The sequence below is a fragment of the Colobus angolensis genome, unplaced genomic scaffold (assembly GCF_000951035.1).
Source record: "Colobus angolensis palliatus isolate OR3802 unplaced genomic scaffold, Cang.pa_1.0 Scaffold285, whole genome shotgun sequence".
NCBI classification, from domain to species: domain Eukaryota; kingdom Metazoa; phylum Chordata; class Mammalia; order Primates; family Cercopithecidae; genus Colobus; species Colobus angolensis.
In genome coordinates, this window is record NW_012116099.1 from 4,312,514 (window position 1) to 4,328,444 (window position 15,931).

General features: G+C 39.8%; 1 protein-coding gene across 2 annotated transcripts in view; it reads left to right on the forward strand.

Moving 5' to 3' along the window:
- Positions 1-13,716, forward strand: part of SPTLC3 (serine palmitoyltransferase, long chain base subunit 3) — a 169,877-nt gene extending 156,161 nt beyond the window's left edge. For both annotated transcript variants that reach the window (XM_011948878.1, XM_011948879.1), the window contains 3 exons: positions 2,050-2,185; positions 7,839-7,968; positions 12,740-13,716. In XM_011948878.1, coding sequence (XP_011804268.1) covers positions 2,050-2,185; positions 7,839-7,968; positions 12,740-12,853 — 380 coding nt within the window. In that variant the 3' untranslated portion in view covers positions 12,854-13,716. The remainder of the gene's footprint in view (positions 1-2,049; positions 2,186-7,838; positions 7,969-12,739) is intronic.
- Positions 13,717-15,931: the final 2,215 nt, after the last annotated feature.

A 15,931-nucleotide genomic window follows, 5' to 3' on the forward strand; every position in this document is an offset into this window, starting at 1 on the left:
TTTTTTTAATATAAATATATATATATAAATCATAATACAAACAGCTGGCAGAAATGAGAGTTTTATTGATCTTTAGAAGAACCGATGACCACCATCCCTTACCCGGGCAGAGCATTATAGTGGAGGGACTAACAACACGGATTCTAGAATCTAAGATTCTAGAATCCAATTCTGGCTTGGTCACCTACCGACTATGTAAATTTGCGTAAGTTACTTGGCTTCTCCTTGTGTATAACATAGGATTACAGTTCTTACACCAATTTGGTGGTTGTGATGACTAAATCAATAAATGTCAAGAGCTTATAGCAATGGTGACATCACATATGGGTGAACTATAATTATTGTTGTTGTTGATATTATTATTGTCCTTTAGAGGCTACTTAATCCAATTAGTAGCCACCACCTGAATTATTCAGGACACATTTGGTTATAGGAGGCAGAAGAGGAAATGTATTGGCTCACACAGCAGGGAAGTCCAAAAAACTGGTCTGGCTTAGGCACAGCTAGGCCCAAAGGTTCAGATGATGCCATCAGGACTCTCAGTGTTCTGCACAGTGACTTCTATGTGAGTCAATATCATTCTCAAGCAGTCTTCCTCCAGGTGAGGACAAAGATGTAGCTTTATAGTTATTTGATGCTTACACTTCTTCCTCAGTCAATCTAAAAGAAAGACTCAAATAGTCCCTAGTAGTGCTCCCTCATCAAACCAATAATCAGAGGGATGAAGTATTCCAACTGATCAAGACTGGCCCTCATACTACCTTGTAGAAAAGAGGAAAGTCAGGGCCAACCCTACTCAAATAGTATGGTTCTCTGGAGGAGGATGCTGAGCACAAGATGCCCACTGCTCAATCCTTTGTCAAGGCACAATCTGGGGCCATTTCTCTAAGAAGAGACCGGATGACTGTGATTGACATGTTTACTGAAATGTTTACCCTATTTCCATCTGAAGAGTTACAAACACCCATGAGTGATGTTCAAAACATTGTATAACCTCTAGAGCAGAATCTCTGACCAGTTCGTCTGAACATCTCACCACTCAGAATGGAGGTCCACTAAAGACAACCAGTAAGATATAAGACTGTAGTGGCACATTCCTGCCCAGCAGCAATCCTGCATCAAATGCAAACTTTGAGCTGATTTCTAGGGGACTTCAGTGTTTAATCCTATTCATTCTTATTGAGCAAACACTATCTAGCTTTGGCTGGCTTACTTACCCACCTATTTTGAAGCAGGACCCGAGTAGACAGGCATCTTTGGGATGGGACTTTCTGCTCTTTCATCACTTTGACACTTCACATGTGTGAACACTGCACTGGGACACACACTTAGCACACAGGATATAAGACTTAGAGCTGAAGCACCAATACCCTTGACATGGATCCCTGTATGTACTTTGCTTGTCCTTCTGTTTTGGGTTAATGTTGTCCTTTTTTCTGGCTTGGGAAAGCAGGGGTCCCCCTCTTTCCTCCCTTCTATCAGTCTACCACCAAATGCCTCAAAAAACAGCCCTGATCTCAGCAGGACTTATCTTTGTCTATGATTGTGCTATCCCTACAAATTCAGATTGGATGAAGGATCCTTTGGTTAGAGATTTAAATGAGGGACAATTTAATGAGCCAACTCGGCTTAGCTAAAAAGCATCTACCAATATCTGCTATGAAGCGTAGGGGGTAGGGGGAAGTGGTTATGTTACTTCTAATCACACTCCCTTCTCTCGTGTTGATGTTTTTAAGGTACTTCGCACAGAGTCGATAAAAAATAGGTACCTCCCCTGCCTCCCACTGGCCTTCTAGCGTAACCTGGCTTCAGTTGCTTGCAGCACCTCGTAGCATCATCTACCTCTCTTCCTGCCTTCCAGGTTCAGTGCAGTACCTGGGCATCAGTGCCCACACCTACTCCCCAGGAGATATCTCCCTTCCCTACTTCCTCCTCCAAGCTAGTGCTGCTGGCCTGCAGAAAGACTTAGAGATGCTTGCCAAGTTGATCTGAACTTTACTTCCCTCTTTCTAGTGGGAATTGATGGATTTCACGCCTGTCTCTTTTCAGGGTTGCAGAGAGTACGGCAACTTGCGAAAAACACAAGATACTTCAGACAAAGACTGCAGGAAATGGGATTCATTATCTATGGCAATGAGAATGCTTCTGTTGTTCCTCTGCTTCTTTACATGCCTGGTAAAGTAGCGTAAGTATCCAAGGCATCTCATAATCACACCTAAACCCCAAGGTGACCTAAGATGGCTTTTTGGCACAGGCGTTAGATTATGCATTTGGAATGGGGCGATTGAGTTCAGGATTCACTCATAACAGCTGCTCAGAAGCCACCTGCCAGCCTATCAGCTAGACCTTTCCCACAGGTCTTATAGAAAGGGAACCAGTTGCTAAGATTGAGCTCTCTCCCTAAATTCAAGTCCTGTGAAATTAGGGAAATCACTTATCTCCCTCAGCCTCACCTGTAAATTAAGCACGATCCTGAGCCTCCTTCTGACCCAAGACCGTTCTCAGGGAGAACTTCTGAAGATCATCTCTCCCCATATTACCATCAAAACAATGTGATCAGGCTCTGTGCTTTCTCCCACTGAACTCTGTGGCCATCCTCAGAAGAGGACATTCTCACTTCAAGCGTGGGGAAGCTGAGGCTGAGAGCAGTTAAGCAACCTGCCCCAAGCCACACAAGTCAAACAGCAGTAAAACTAAGATGCAAAAACCCAAACTGAGGCTCACATTGAAGCTCATGCTCAGTTTCTCATGCCCTTACTGTGAACCTATTTGGGGGTTGTTTACTTGATTGCAACTTTGAAACTGAGCATTAGCAACAACTGTATAAAGAGGAGAACATGACTTTTTGTCAGTTTGGCAGGGACAATTTTATACATGAGTCCTTCTCCAACCTACTAGAGACTAATGTAATTAGACTAATTACATGTTGTTAAGAGGAAGTTAACTGGCAGAGCACATTGGCTCATGCTTGTAATCCCAGTGCTTTGGGAGGCTGAGGCAGGTGGATCACCTGAGGTCAGGAGTTCAAGACCAGCCTGGCCAACATGGTGAAACCCTGTCTCTACTAAAAATACAAAAATTAGGTGGAAGTGGTGGTGCATGCCTGTAGTCCTAGCTACTAGCGAGGCTGAGGCAGGAGGATCACTTGACCCCAGGAGGCAGAGGTTGCAGTGAGCTGAGATTGTGCCACTGCACTCCAGCCTAGGTGACTGGGTGATAGAATGAGACCCTGTCTCAAAAAAAAGGAAGTTAACTAAAATCCTTTCTAAAGGTAAAATGTTTGTGTCTCTGACCAAGCACATGATAGAAATTCATATTCAACATACTATGCATCAGATTCTAGTGGTCCTAATTCCCCTCCAGTGTAACCCATTGCTGGAACTTTGTTTGACTCTCTAGTAGCCTGACTAGATTGGCAGAGTACTTGAAGTATAGAAAAATACCGATCAAAGAGGCTTGGGGCTTACTCGTGAAAACTCACGGAGGGCAAGACTGAGTTTCTAAAAGTTCCTAAAAGACTGATTCTTCAGACTATGTCTTGGGTCATTTTACCACAGCAAAATCACAAGCAGTTAAAACAAGCATGAGTTTTTAGCATGCCACATCATTCCCACCAGTTGGCCCTTTGTTCACAGATCTGGGTCAGGAAAACAGTGCCTGAAGTGTCTGAGGACATAATGTGCCACAGATATGTTATATATCGTACTGCTCTGTGATAGTGTCAAGGAGGGGTGACAACGGTGACTGAAAGTAGCAGACAATCCAAAGGCCTTTAACCACCTGGTTTTTGAAGACACACAAACACACACACAAACAGACACACATACACAGACACACATACATTTATTCAAAATGACTGGGGAAATGATGTGTGTTGGAAGAAATAGTCCAAACTTAGCTCAGGTTTATCCAATATTTTCTCATTAGCTCAAAAGAAGGCACTGAAAATCAACTTGTCCAAGGTATAACACATATAATTCTGGAGTGTTATAGTGACAGCAGGGAGTGTTCTGGATAGTTCCAACTTTAATAATAAAAGCCAGAATTAGAATTCCAACAGGTTGGAAAACTGAACCAACCCAATGAGAAGAGTCCATAAATAGTGAAAACAAATGCACTTAACTTCAAGAATTCATACAATATGCTATGAACAATATGCTTCATATAAAAGTTATGCTCTATGGTGTGGTGAAACGTTTGGAATCAAAAAGAAATTTGATTCTTCCTCTTCCTAGCTGGGGATTGTTGGACAAGTTACTCAGCTTTCTGAAGCTCCAGCTTTCTCATTTATAAAATGGGACATAATAGTATCGATTTCATAAGGTTACTGTGAAGATTAAACAAGATGATGTCCATAAAGCAGTTAGCATGTTACTTCTTATATAAGAGCTATTCAGTGTTAGCTGTCATTATTAATAGCATTAATCAATAAAGTCATTAACAGTGTCATTTTTAGTAATGTGTACAAAGCACTTAATATAGTAGTTGGCGTGCCCTAAGCATTCAATCAGTAGTAGCCGTTTTACTACTACTACTCTGCAACAATGATGATCATTATCAGTTTCAACTGAGTGCAAGGTTGAGTCACCATGGTTGCACAACTCTCCAAAATAATTATTACGATTTTTGGTTGCATTACTAAAAATAAAACGTCCAGAAAAAAATAGTAGGTAAAGATCCTGCTACACTCCGCTTCCATATTGCTATATACACTGGATAATATGTCAAACCATCTTGTTTCTTTCAACTTAAGATTGTTTTTTAAGAAGAGCTAATATCACAGAGTACTAAATATATGCTAAGTAAGGCTATTAGACCTCAGTGATTACCCATGGAGGGTAGGATGTTTAGCCCTAGTTTATATATGAAGATGCTAAGACTTGGAAAGGTCAAATTACTTTCTAAGGCCGGGTGCAGTGGCTCATACCTGTAATCCCAACATTTTAGGAGGCCAAGGCAGGTGGATCACCTGAGGTCAGGAGTTTGAAACCAGCCTGGCCAACACAGTGAAACCCTATTTCTACTAAAAGTACAAACATATTGCATGCTTTAGAGAATGCAAAAATACAAAAAAAAAAAAAAAATTAGCTGGGCATGGTGGCAGGCACCTGTACTCCCAGCTACTTGGGAGACTGAGGCAGAAGAATCACTTGAACCCGGGAGGTAGAGGTTGCAGTGAGCTGAGATCACATCACTGCACTCCAGCCTGGGCAACAAGCGTGAAACTCTGTCTCAAAAAAAAAAAAAAAAAAAAATTTGCTCTCTAAGACTCACACAGGTTGTAGGCAGCAGAGCCCAGAATTCAAAGCCAGTTTCATTGGCTTCATAAATTAGAGCTCTTTTGAACACAGAACACAATCTCTCAAGCTTTAGTCCATAGGAAAAAAATGCACATCTCATTAAAGCAACACAGAGTATAATTATTTTTAATGTCATCATTGGTGATTCAAAAGGCAACAATCACTACAAACAGAAAAAAAAAAAAAAAAATCTGGCTCACCTAAGGAAAGAGAACAGGTTAGTTACAAAAGGTAGTGTTATCTGTTACTGGTAGGAGTTGCTGGCAAGAGTTTGCCCTGCTGTCTAGCTTTGTTTCCTTCTGTGATATTTCTTTGTTGGAAGTTTATAGGTAGAGATGTTTTTGAAATAGGGTGTTAATTGTATAAGCCAGTGTGGAAGCACTTCTTTCATTTGGTCATCTAAAAACCTTTGATTTTATTAAAGAATGGTGATCTCTCCACATTTCCTCCTATGCAGAATGAAAACAATTAAGTTTTCATTAAACAATAGCAAGTTATCCTTTTGAACAAAACCTTGTTATAACTCTACCACTGGAATCTTCTAGAGAGCTGTGTAATGTGATTTCACCCATAAAACATACTTAAATAATCAAGAATGTATTGTATTTGGTATTTGGTAAAGGGTTTGCATTTTTCTTCCCCTGTTCATGTAATACACTTGGAAGATGGTGTTATACAAGAAGTAGTGATTCTGCATACAATACAATGCTAATGTTTATTATCATTATTATTATTATTATTATTATTATTATTATTTCACATAGTTTAGTTTCTTTCAGCCTATTGCCAATTGCTTTGGGGAGTACAAACACAAAGGCTCATTATATAAAATTTCCAGTGCAATCATATATATTAACTTAAGAACACTAGCTTTAGTAGTCTAAGGTTTAAATTCAAAAGTGCTCCAGGGAGACGCCAGATTAGCCTAATGAATCAACAGAGTCATATATTTTCTCTGCATTCTTTGGCAAAACGTGCTTCCTTTGGTACAAAGAGAAACATGCAGACAGTGAAAGCGGTCTTCTGGGAGTCCCAAAAACTGGCCTGAGATCAGGGGTCAGGTGGTTTGTACTCTAGCAATAAAAGCACTTGACTTGTTTCTCAGACAATTATGAGCTCTCATTTTGTGCAGTTCCATGGGCAGCCTTCCATAGGGTGATCAAGAAAGAGAAAGAACAGCTTCTGTTTTCAAGCTTTCTCAGCTAGAAAGCTTCATCTCCTTCTCACCTTCCTAGTTGAAATCAAAGGGCTAATGTTGCCTCGCCCAAGCCAGGGGGCCAGAGAAGCTATGCATCTTGTAGGTCTTGCAGTCTTCATTGCTTCATCTGATAACTGATAACCTATGTTCTGTCTGAAACAACCAAAAGGCAGACTGCTCAACAGCAAAACAAGTGAATGGAAGAGCAGGCTTATTCTCCGTGTCTGGTTCAAGAATTCTTCCTGAGCTGTGATTGGAATGTTTCTCTGGTGCTGTCAGCTTCCAGCCTAAAATAATACAACAGCAATCTCTTAATGCTAAGAACAGATCTGAGGCATTTACCTCACTTATGGGTAAAGTCACTCAGTAACTAAGTTTTCCTGCAAAGACTAACAGAGCCCAAAGGGGAAAAAGAGTCACTTGGGAGTACATGCCTTTTTGCCTGACCTTGGCTCTCAGCACTAGATATTTACAGCCTTTGAGCTTGATATTCTAGAATTGTTACTGAGATTAGCTCTGGAAAAGAAAGAGACTAGAAGGATGAAGAGAAGGAATCATAGCTTACGAAGGTTTTACCCTGCATCAAACAGCTTTCTGGTTCTATGACTTACGTCCTATAGGCTGTAAGGTTCTCTGCGTGAACACTTCTTTCCTGGTCTCCCTTCTGCCCTATTACTCTTAAACTCAGTCGCTGAATTTATTATCCCTGTGCATCCCTGAGTATGTTCATTCACTTATGAAACAATCAGGAGACCTTGCTATTTCTTATCTCTGATTTGATGGAAAACATAATCTTTGGCGCTGCAGTGAGAATATTGGCTTGGGGTTGGGTCCTACAGACCCTCTGATCTTGGTCTTCACATTATACTTATTAAGTATAGGCTCCTTGAAATTTCCACATTATGTTATTGGTATTAAGTTTTTAAAACATGTAAGTTTACAATTAATATAGATTCTTTCTTTATGGAATTGCATTATAGGAACTGCTTGGTTTTTATACCTAGGGATCCTGTAGGTGGATTTTATATCACTGCAGATTTGTTAAACCAGTGTCATAAACATTTTCTGCTTGGTGTCAAAGACTCAATATCCACAATTACCTAATGAGTGTGTCAGACCCATAATCCCACACACACCATCATGAGTGGCACCAAGTGGCTGACTGCCCATTTATTCGTCAATTGTATTTGACAGAAGTTCAAAAACTTCAATCATCTTCCACTTACTATCGTAAAAAAAGAAAAAAAGAAAAAGTCAATTAGCCATATTCTTTTTTTGTCAGGATAATGTTGTCTTTTCCCAATTAACGACTTTTTTTTCTTTTTTTGCTTTTCCTTAAGGGCTTTTGCAAGGCATATGTTAGAGAAAAAAATTGGAGTGGTGGTCGTGGGATTTCCAGCCACTCCCCTCGCAGAAGCTCGGGCTCGGTTTTGTGTTTCAGCGGCACATACTCGGGAGATGTTAGACACGGTGAGTACACCACAGGCCAGCAGGAGCTCAGTACCGGTACCCTGGATTCAAAGCAAGTCCTTTTATTGAAACAGCCTGGGGTTCTCTGAGTTACTCTTGGGTGATTTAGGAAAACAACACTGACAAAAGTCACTGCTGAAAAATAAGGGCACGTCAACAACAGCCAACACTGTGACCACTCAGTAGATAGAAAAGAAAATCAGTTTAGTGAAGATTTCAATCAGTAGTTTGGTTTCCTAGAAAAGACTGACTGAGTAGCCAAATGTTGTTCTATTTACTTAATCTTAAAGGCAAAACCTGGTGTAAAATGCTATTTTGGACTTAATTATGTGTATCCTGCCATTTTTCATAGCCACGAAATCTGCCATAATAAAATATGACCCAACTAAGCAACATGTTGGAAAACCAACAACAAGAACAAATCCACATTACAGCAGCACCTAAGTGAGGCGGAAATGATTTTTAAATTGCCTTTTGTTGTCCCTTGATTTCCATTGTTATGTGAATAAGTAATATCAGAGAATGAAGCCATCTACTCAGTTTGGAGATAATGAGAAGAGTCACATAACATAAATGCAGTTTTGCAAACACTATTGAGAGTCAACTATGTGCAAACCTGGGGCAAAAAGTCTAGGAGAAGATGCTAATAAACAAGCAACACATATAATACTAGACAGAATAAATTAATCTTGAAGAAGAAATATAGAAAACTGTGGGAGCATGAAGGTGGGCTGAATTATTAGAGTGGAGAAGATTCACAGGGAAAGTGGCTTTTGAGCCAGGCCTTTTAAATAAAGGTCACCGAGCATCATTCAAGACTTCCAATCAGTGGAGTGACACAATCATGTCATTATGAAATAAACATGACAAATGAATTGGAGAGGAACGGGGAAAAAGGAAAGGACCTAAGATGTAGCTATTTCAACAAAACAAGAGATGACAAGGCTAATGGTAGTGGAAACAAAAGAAACGAATCCATGAACAAATATTACAAATGAGTGGAGCTGCCATGACTTGACAAATGATTGGATGTGGTGCATATGTGGGAAGAGAGAATCAAAGACAATTTGAGGTCTCTAGCCCTGATGAATAGAAGGATGGTGAAGCACTTAAAAGAGATAAGGTATACAGTAAGGAACAGCAAATTTTCAATGGGAGTGGGGGAATAGAACGAGCTCAGTCCTAGACATGTTGAGACTATGTGTCCATGGGCCACCTATAGAAGAAAAGTAAGATTCTAGAGCTTAGGAGAGTATGCAAAGCTGGAGCTGCTATAGTTTAGGGAACTGAGGGATCCTTACAGCCACAGTAGAATATGTAATTGTCCAGATGTGAGCAACAGGGAACAGGGTGGACTCCCGGGGAGTGCCTACATTCCAGGGTAGATACAGGAATCACAGGTGGGGACCCAGACTTACATGGAACTAGAGCAGTCAGGAAAGACATGTTCAGTGTAGTATTAAACTCCATACAGAGGAGAAAGTTTCAAGCAGGAGGAGGGTCAAAATGTCCCTCAAAACAGCAGGAAGTTTAAATGTAGTGAGGGATGAGAAAAAACTATTGGATTAGCAATTAGTAGGAACTTGATGTTCCTTAGAGTAGGCATTTTAAGGGAATGAAGGGAACATAAATAATAAAAGAATAAAAGAGTAAAGAGGATAATTTGAGTTTGAAATTATACACGTACACATGTGCGCATGCACACACACACACACTTGCCGTGTCGTTCATCTTCACCAGTATAGTCTGAAAACGTAAACCAGTGTATTGTACACAGTAGGTACACAGTACAAATTATTGAATAGCATGTTAACAACTGAGCTAACCAGGTTTTGAGATGAGTGAACATTATTTTCTTTACACCCTTCTATATTTTCCACATTCTCTAAAATGAGTATGTATTTCCAGAATGTGAATTTTAACAAATTGTTTCTTTTAAATGAAATGAGTTGGTGTCAAGAAAAGGCAGGCAAAAAGATTTGGCCAAAAAAAAAAAAAAAAGAAAGAAAGAAAAGGCAGGCAAAACATTCAAGAAGTCTGACTGTAGAAAGAAAAATAGGTTTAGAAAATACCCTTGAAAGTGGAGAAGGCTTGAGTATGTTTACACATTAAGGGAAGAAGACAGTGAAGAGGGGACCTTGCACAGAAGGGAGAGAAGAGAGCGTGGCCAGGAAGCAAGTTCCCTGAGATGGCAGGAGGGACAGACCGCATAGATGAATTTGTAATTTTGTGCTCCAAGCAGCATTGAGGTATTCGTGTATGTGATTCTCTTCACAACTTCTTAATTGCTGCAAACTACCTACTTTGAAAGGATACTGAGACATCAATCATCTAGACAAATGCCTCTAAACTTTTAAAATCAAGCACCCATCTCAACAGAAAATTTTGAGCAGTTCCTTAATGTACATGTAAGAGAAAGTGGAAAATGACCCTGATGAACAGCCAGTACATTAAGGTAGCAATTGAACCTAAAGGCTCATAGACTAGAAATAATATTAGACATACACTCCGTGACCACATTTGGACAAGACAGAGACAAGCCCACAATACTTAATGTCTCCTTTTTCTGACCGACATGTGTGACATTTGCTCATTTACCAATAACAACTATAGCCTTGCTTTAATTCTCTCGCCTTTCACACAGAAATTATAACTATATAGCCAGCCAGTGAACTGCTCCCATTTCTTAACAGCATCCAACTCAGAACCAGTCCCTGCTTCCTTAGAGTCATTTCAGGCACAAGCAAAAGCCGCTCCCATCCTCCTGTCACTAAGATACCCATGGTTCTTCTGCAGTGTCCTCCCTCTCCCATACTAGCAAGCTAAAGAAACCTAACTTTGAGCACGAGTGTGTTCTGGGTGGTCTTGGATCAGCAAACATTAGCATAAATTATTTATAAATGATATATGCATTACCAATATATTATGTACATTGTATAAGAGACACATAAATAAAAGTTTAAAAGGTTGAGATAAAAATGAATAGAGGTTAGGCGCAGTGACTCACGCCTATAATCCCAGCACTTTGGGAGGCTGAGGTGGGTGGATGACCTAAGGTCAGGAGTTTGAGACCAGCCTGGCCAACAGGGTGAAACCCCGTCTCTACTAAAAATAGAAAAATTAGCCAGGTGTGGTAGCACATGCCTGTAATCCAGCTACTCGAAAGGCTGAGGCAGAAGAATCACTTGAACCCAGGAGGCGGAGGCTGCAGTGAGCCAAGATCATGCCAGTGTACTCCAGCCTGGACAACAAAGTGAGACTGTCTCAAAAAAAGAAAATAATAATAATAATAATAATAATAATAGAAATCCTAATGTTTTCCTCCTGCATCCTCCATAAATTATCTCACAGATGCCCCAAATGTACAGGTCCTTCACTTTGGATACCACTGAACTAGTCCATCCCCCACCTTCAGCAAAGATTGATAGAAACTATCCCAGAGAGGTGTCATTTTAAAGATAACTTTGGTTACTTTTTCTTAGTACTGAGAAAACGTAGATTTCTTTTTCTTAGATTTGATGTAGGAAATTTACAAAAACAGGGAAGAACATTTTCAATACTCATACTCCTACCACCAAGAAATCAATTACTCTTAACATGTTGGAGGAAATCTTAAATAACATCAGTTTGAAAGATTTCCCAAAGAGGAAAGTCCGTAAGATCCATTAGTCACCCATTCTAACATTAACAACCCTCACCTTACCGTTTCTCTTTTTTTTTTTTTGAGGCGGAGTCTCACTCTGTTGCCCAGGCTGGAGTGCAGTGAAGCAATCTCGGCTCACTGCAACCTCCGCCTTCTGGGTTCACGCCATTCTCCTGCCTCAGCCTCCCAAGTAGCCGGGACTACAGGCGCCCGCCACCACGCCCAGCTAATTTTTTTGTATTTTTAGTAAAGATGGGGTTTCACCATGTTAGCCAGAATGGTCTCAATCTCCTGATATCGTGATCCGCCCGCCTCGGCCTCCCAAAGTGCTGGGATTACAGGTGTGAGCCACCATGCCCAGCCCTCACCTTACCTTTTCAAAGTATTAGACCCTAATATTATCTTCCTCCTCATTTGGCAGGTTAAGAAAAACAGGCTCAGAAAGGTTAAAAAGGCATGACCAATACCACAGGATTAGTGATATACTACAATCGAAAATGACCTTTTTTTACTTTCTGGATCTCAGTTGTTTCATGTGTAAAATTGGGGATACGTCTACCCACCTAAAGTAAGAGAGTTGAAACAGATGAGTTCTCAGTCCCTGTGAGTTAAGTTCTAGTATTTCATGGGAAACAGAGATGAGTATTTAAAAGCAGGAGGCCTGAGGTAGCATGAGGGGACAGAGGGTGATGTTAATCGGCTCCCCCAACATTCCACTTTGTTCTTGGCCAGGTGGTTTGCTGTGTCATGAAGATATAACTTCAAATACATTCTGCAACCTTATCTTTTTCTTCCACAAGATTACATATAAGTCATTACATTTTAAAATAAAATATTTTAAGGGTAAGCATGGGTCACATGTTTTTATTCTCCTCTTCACACTCTCAAAATAAAATAACATTCATAGTATGGAGTTAGAACAACAAATAAAATTAATTAGCATCCAACATTCCTCTAGGATCTTAAACCACAACCTAATGCTATGGATCTTGCTTCTTTTCTTTAAAATCAAAGAAGCTAGCAAAATAAGACTGTGTGTCTTTGTGAGGCTTGCTATTAACCTGGCCTCTGCAAAGCAGGGTTACTTAGGTGTTCAATGATAGCTATTAGAAAGCAATCTCATTGCAGGTTTTGGAAGCTCTTGATGAAATGGGTGATCTCCTGCAACTGAAATATTCCCGGCACAAGAAGTCAGCACGTCCTGAGCTCTATGATGAGACGAGCTTTGAACTCGAAGATTAAGTTTCCTGGTCCTGAATGACACACAAAGACTTTGTGAGAAAGACCTCCCTCCTTGCCTCACAAGGAAAATAAATGGATTTCTCCCCCTTCCTCAGGATAATTTTGGTTCCCAGACCAGCTTGATTGAACTGAGGGAGACATTGTTGTTTTTAATGTCTCCAGCCTGGACTGCAGAGACAAAAACATGATTCCAGATTTAAGTCTCTCTTCTTCCAAGTATTCTACTAGAAATACACACACACACACTTCTGAGAATATTTTTAATGGCAATGAGCCTATGTTTTAGCTGCTACTGTGCAGACCCTTTCAGGGGTTCCAACCAAATGCAAATGAGAGGATTTAAAATTTTTATTCAGTAAGTTCACTATGTGTTTACTTATTCCATCTGCAGATGTTGGTGAGTGTGGTGGACAGTAGCCACCTTCCTTGTTCCACTCATAAAAGCATCAGCTAGAACTCATCTGTATCATGGGAAGTTCCAGGCAGGAGGGTAAAGAAATGTTTCTACCATTTGTCACATTTGGACGTTTTTCACAGACAAGTGTCAAAAGACATAGTTAATGTTTCGAGGGGGAAAGCAGAACTGGTCAACTGCAACTAGAGATGTCTTTGAAGGAAGTTTTTCTTTTCCTCTTGCTGGTTTCCTACAGTTTTACAGCTGAGTTTTTGAGGTTTGGAAAATTCCAGATGTTTGTTTCATAAGAAAGGGGGCAGAAAGGAAGCACAAGTCACTTTTAGGCCTAGACTAAAACGGTAGTTACAACAACTTGAACCTTGTTGGTGCAGTGCACAGTGAATGCTTACCCTGCATAGCATCTATTACCTTAAAAAATTAGTTGTCATTTTCCTATTGAATTTCAAGTAAATGGTGAAATTCAATGTTCTTTAGAACTCCCAAGACCATCTTCGAAGTCCTTTAGACTCCCAAGACCATATCTGAAGAATGTATTGATTCAAGAAGGACATTTAAAAGCAAATTCGAACTTTTTCAAGACCAACACCCTTGTTTAGGCCTATTCAATTGTACTATCACTTGTTACATGCCCTCTGAATTGGGAGAAAGTTGGCTTGCACACTTTGAGGTAACTAACTGTAATCTACTTGTGTTCTCTCTTTCTCTCTCTCCCTTCTACTCAATATGAACACAAACTTCTATGGAAAAGTAGCCTTTTGTTAATCCGATCTCATTTGTATGGAAAAAGCCCGTGGAGAACCTTATCTTTAACAAGCTCCCAGATGGTGCCCAGATTTGGAAACTCTAAAGAGCAGTGGTGACCTTTTAGCAAAGCTTCTGTAATAGTTCGAATGAGTTGCAGAACATTCCACTCCATCAAATGACACTGTAAACAAATCACTTCAAGAGAAGCTTGGCTTTGTGTGGCACAGATGGACCCACGCTTTCATGCTGTGCACTGAGATAGAAACTCCACCCGCAGTGCCTGCGATGGATGGAGCAATGTGACTTGATGCTCAAAGCGTATTAAAGGAAAAAAAGTGATCAGCATGGAAAGTTTTTTATGGGGAAATTATAACTCCAAGTGGGTGCGTTGGTTTAAAAATGGATCACAATGATAGAGTTCTTCATGAATGTTTACAAGTTGTAAGGAATATTGTTAGTGAAACAGGAAAAGAAGTGGGTTCTGAAAATGCCGTTTCCCATCCAATTATGGGATAATGATAACAAAATTCCAACTCTTCTCAATGAAACTGATGCAGCATTATTTGTGCAAAGAAAATGTGTCATAAATGTGCAAAGAAAGGAAGACATACTGTTCTCATCTCTTGAATATGTGCATTTAAATGAAATTCTTGCTAGTTAATTGTCCAAAATGCATAAATGCCTTGAGTTCTATAAAGGAAACAGGAGGTCAAAAAGACAGCGTGACATCCAGTCCTTCCACAAGGTATGGAAAGCAATAAACATCTTCCTTCCTTTCTGGATCTGTCTGTGATCTTCACACACACCTTCACATCTACCGTTCAAGTTTTAAGCCCCTAGACAAGTGTCTTCATGAGCAGGAATGTCCACTATTATTACTTTCATGGAGGAGATTGGGTTTAATTCATCATGGGAAACTACTTACCCACACAGCATGGAGGGCAGGGAGTAAGTTAGTCTCTTTTCATCAAGATTCAAGAGTGCAGGGGCAATTTATTACACTGCAACGTACAAAACAAAAGGACCTATTTCTGTCAGAGAGTCCACGTTGAATATACAGGTATGAGAACAACTGTTGATATACAGGTATAATAATCCAAGGAGAATGCTTCCAGAGTGCATTAGAAGGTGCCCAGGTCCCATAGGGCCAATAATATTAGAATATATGTCATATAGAATAAGGTTAGTTAGGAGGGTGATTGTGAATAATGAGATTTTTAATTTTTTTAAGAAAAAGCTCTCAAATCCTAGGCTAATAGGTTCATGATTTTAATTTATGATTAAGATTATTTGATTATTGAGTCTTGATAACTATATCAGAGCCAAAAATGTCTCTTTGGTTAGATCTGTTGGAAAAGAGAATTTTCTATAATGTTATGAGCCCTCAGCCCTTCTGTTCACTTGTACACATATGCACACACACATATACATATGCGTTTTTCCTTTACGGAGTAAGCAAGTGTATAAAGGTATAGATGAAAATCTGGTTGGTTGAGAGATAAATGGAAGATGTTCTTGAAAATGACCTTCAGGAAAGCAGAAGATAAAGGTTCCAGATGATATTTGTAAGGAGGCCATCTCTGTATGATAAGGAAATGGCATAGACTTATTCCTAATCTCCTTATGAAATGATGGTATCATGGATGTTTAATCATATGGCCTTTCAGCATGCTTTGATTTGACAGCGACTACAGGCTTTGGAATTTACTAGGAAGCTGTCTAAAATCCATACCCCTGGGCCCTACACCAGACCTTTACTGAAAAATAATAGTTGTAGTGTCCAGGAATCTACATTTTTGACCAGCCTTCCTGGGTCTAATCCATGCCAAAATTTAAGAACATTATTCAAACTTCTAATTTGATAAACTAATTGGCTCTAATAGCAGGAACCTTGTTCTGATTCTCTTGTTCATAATTAA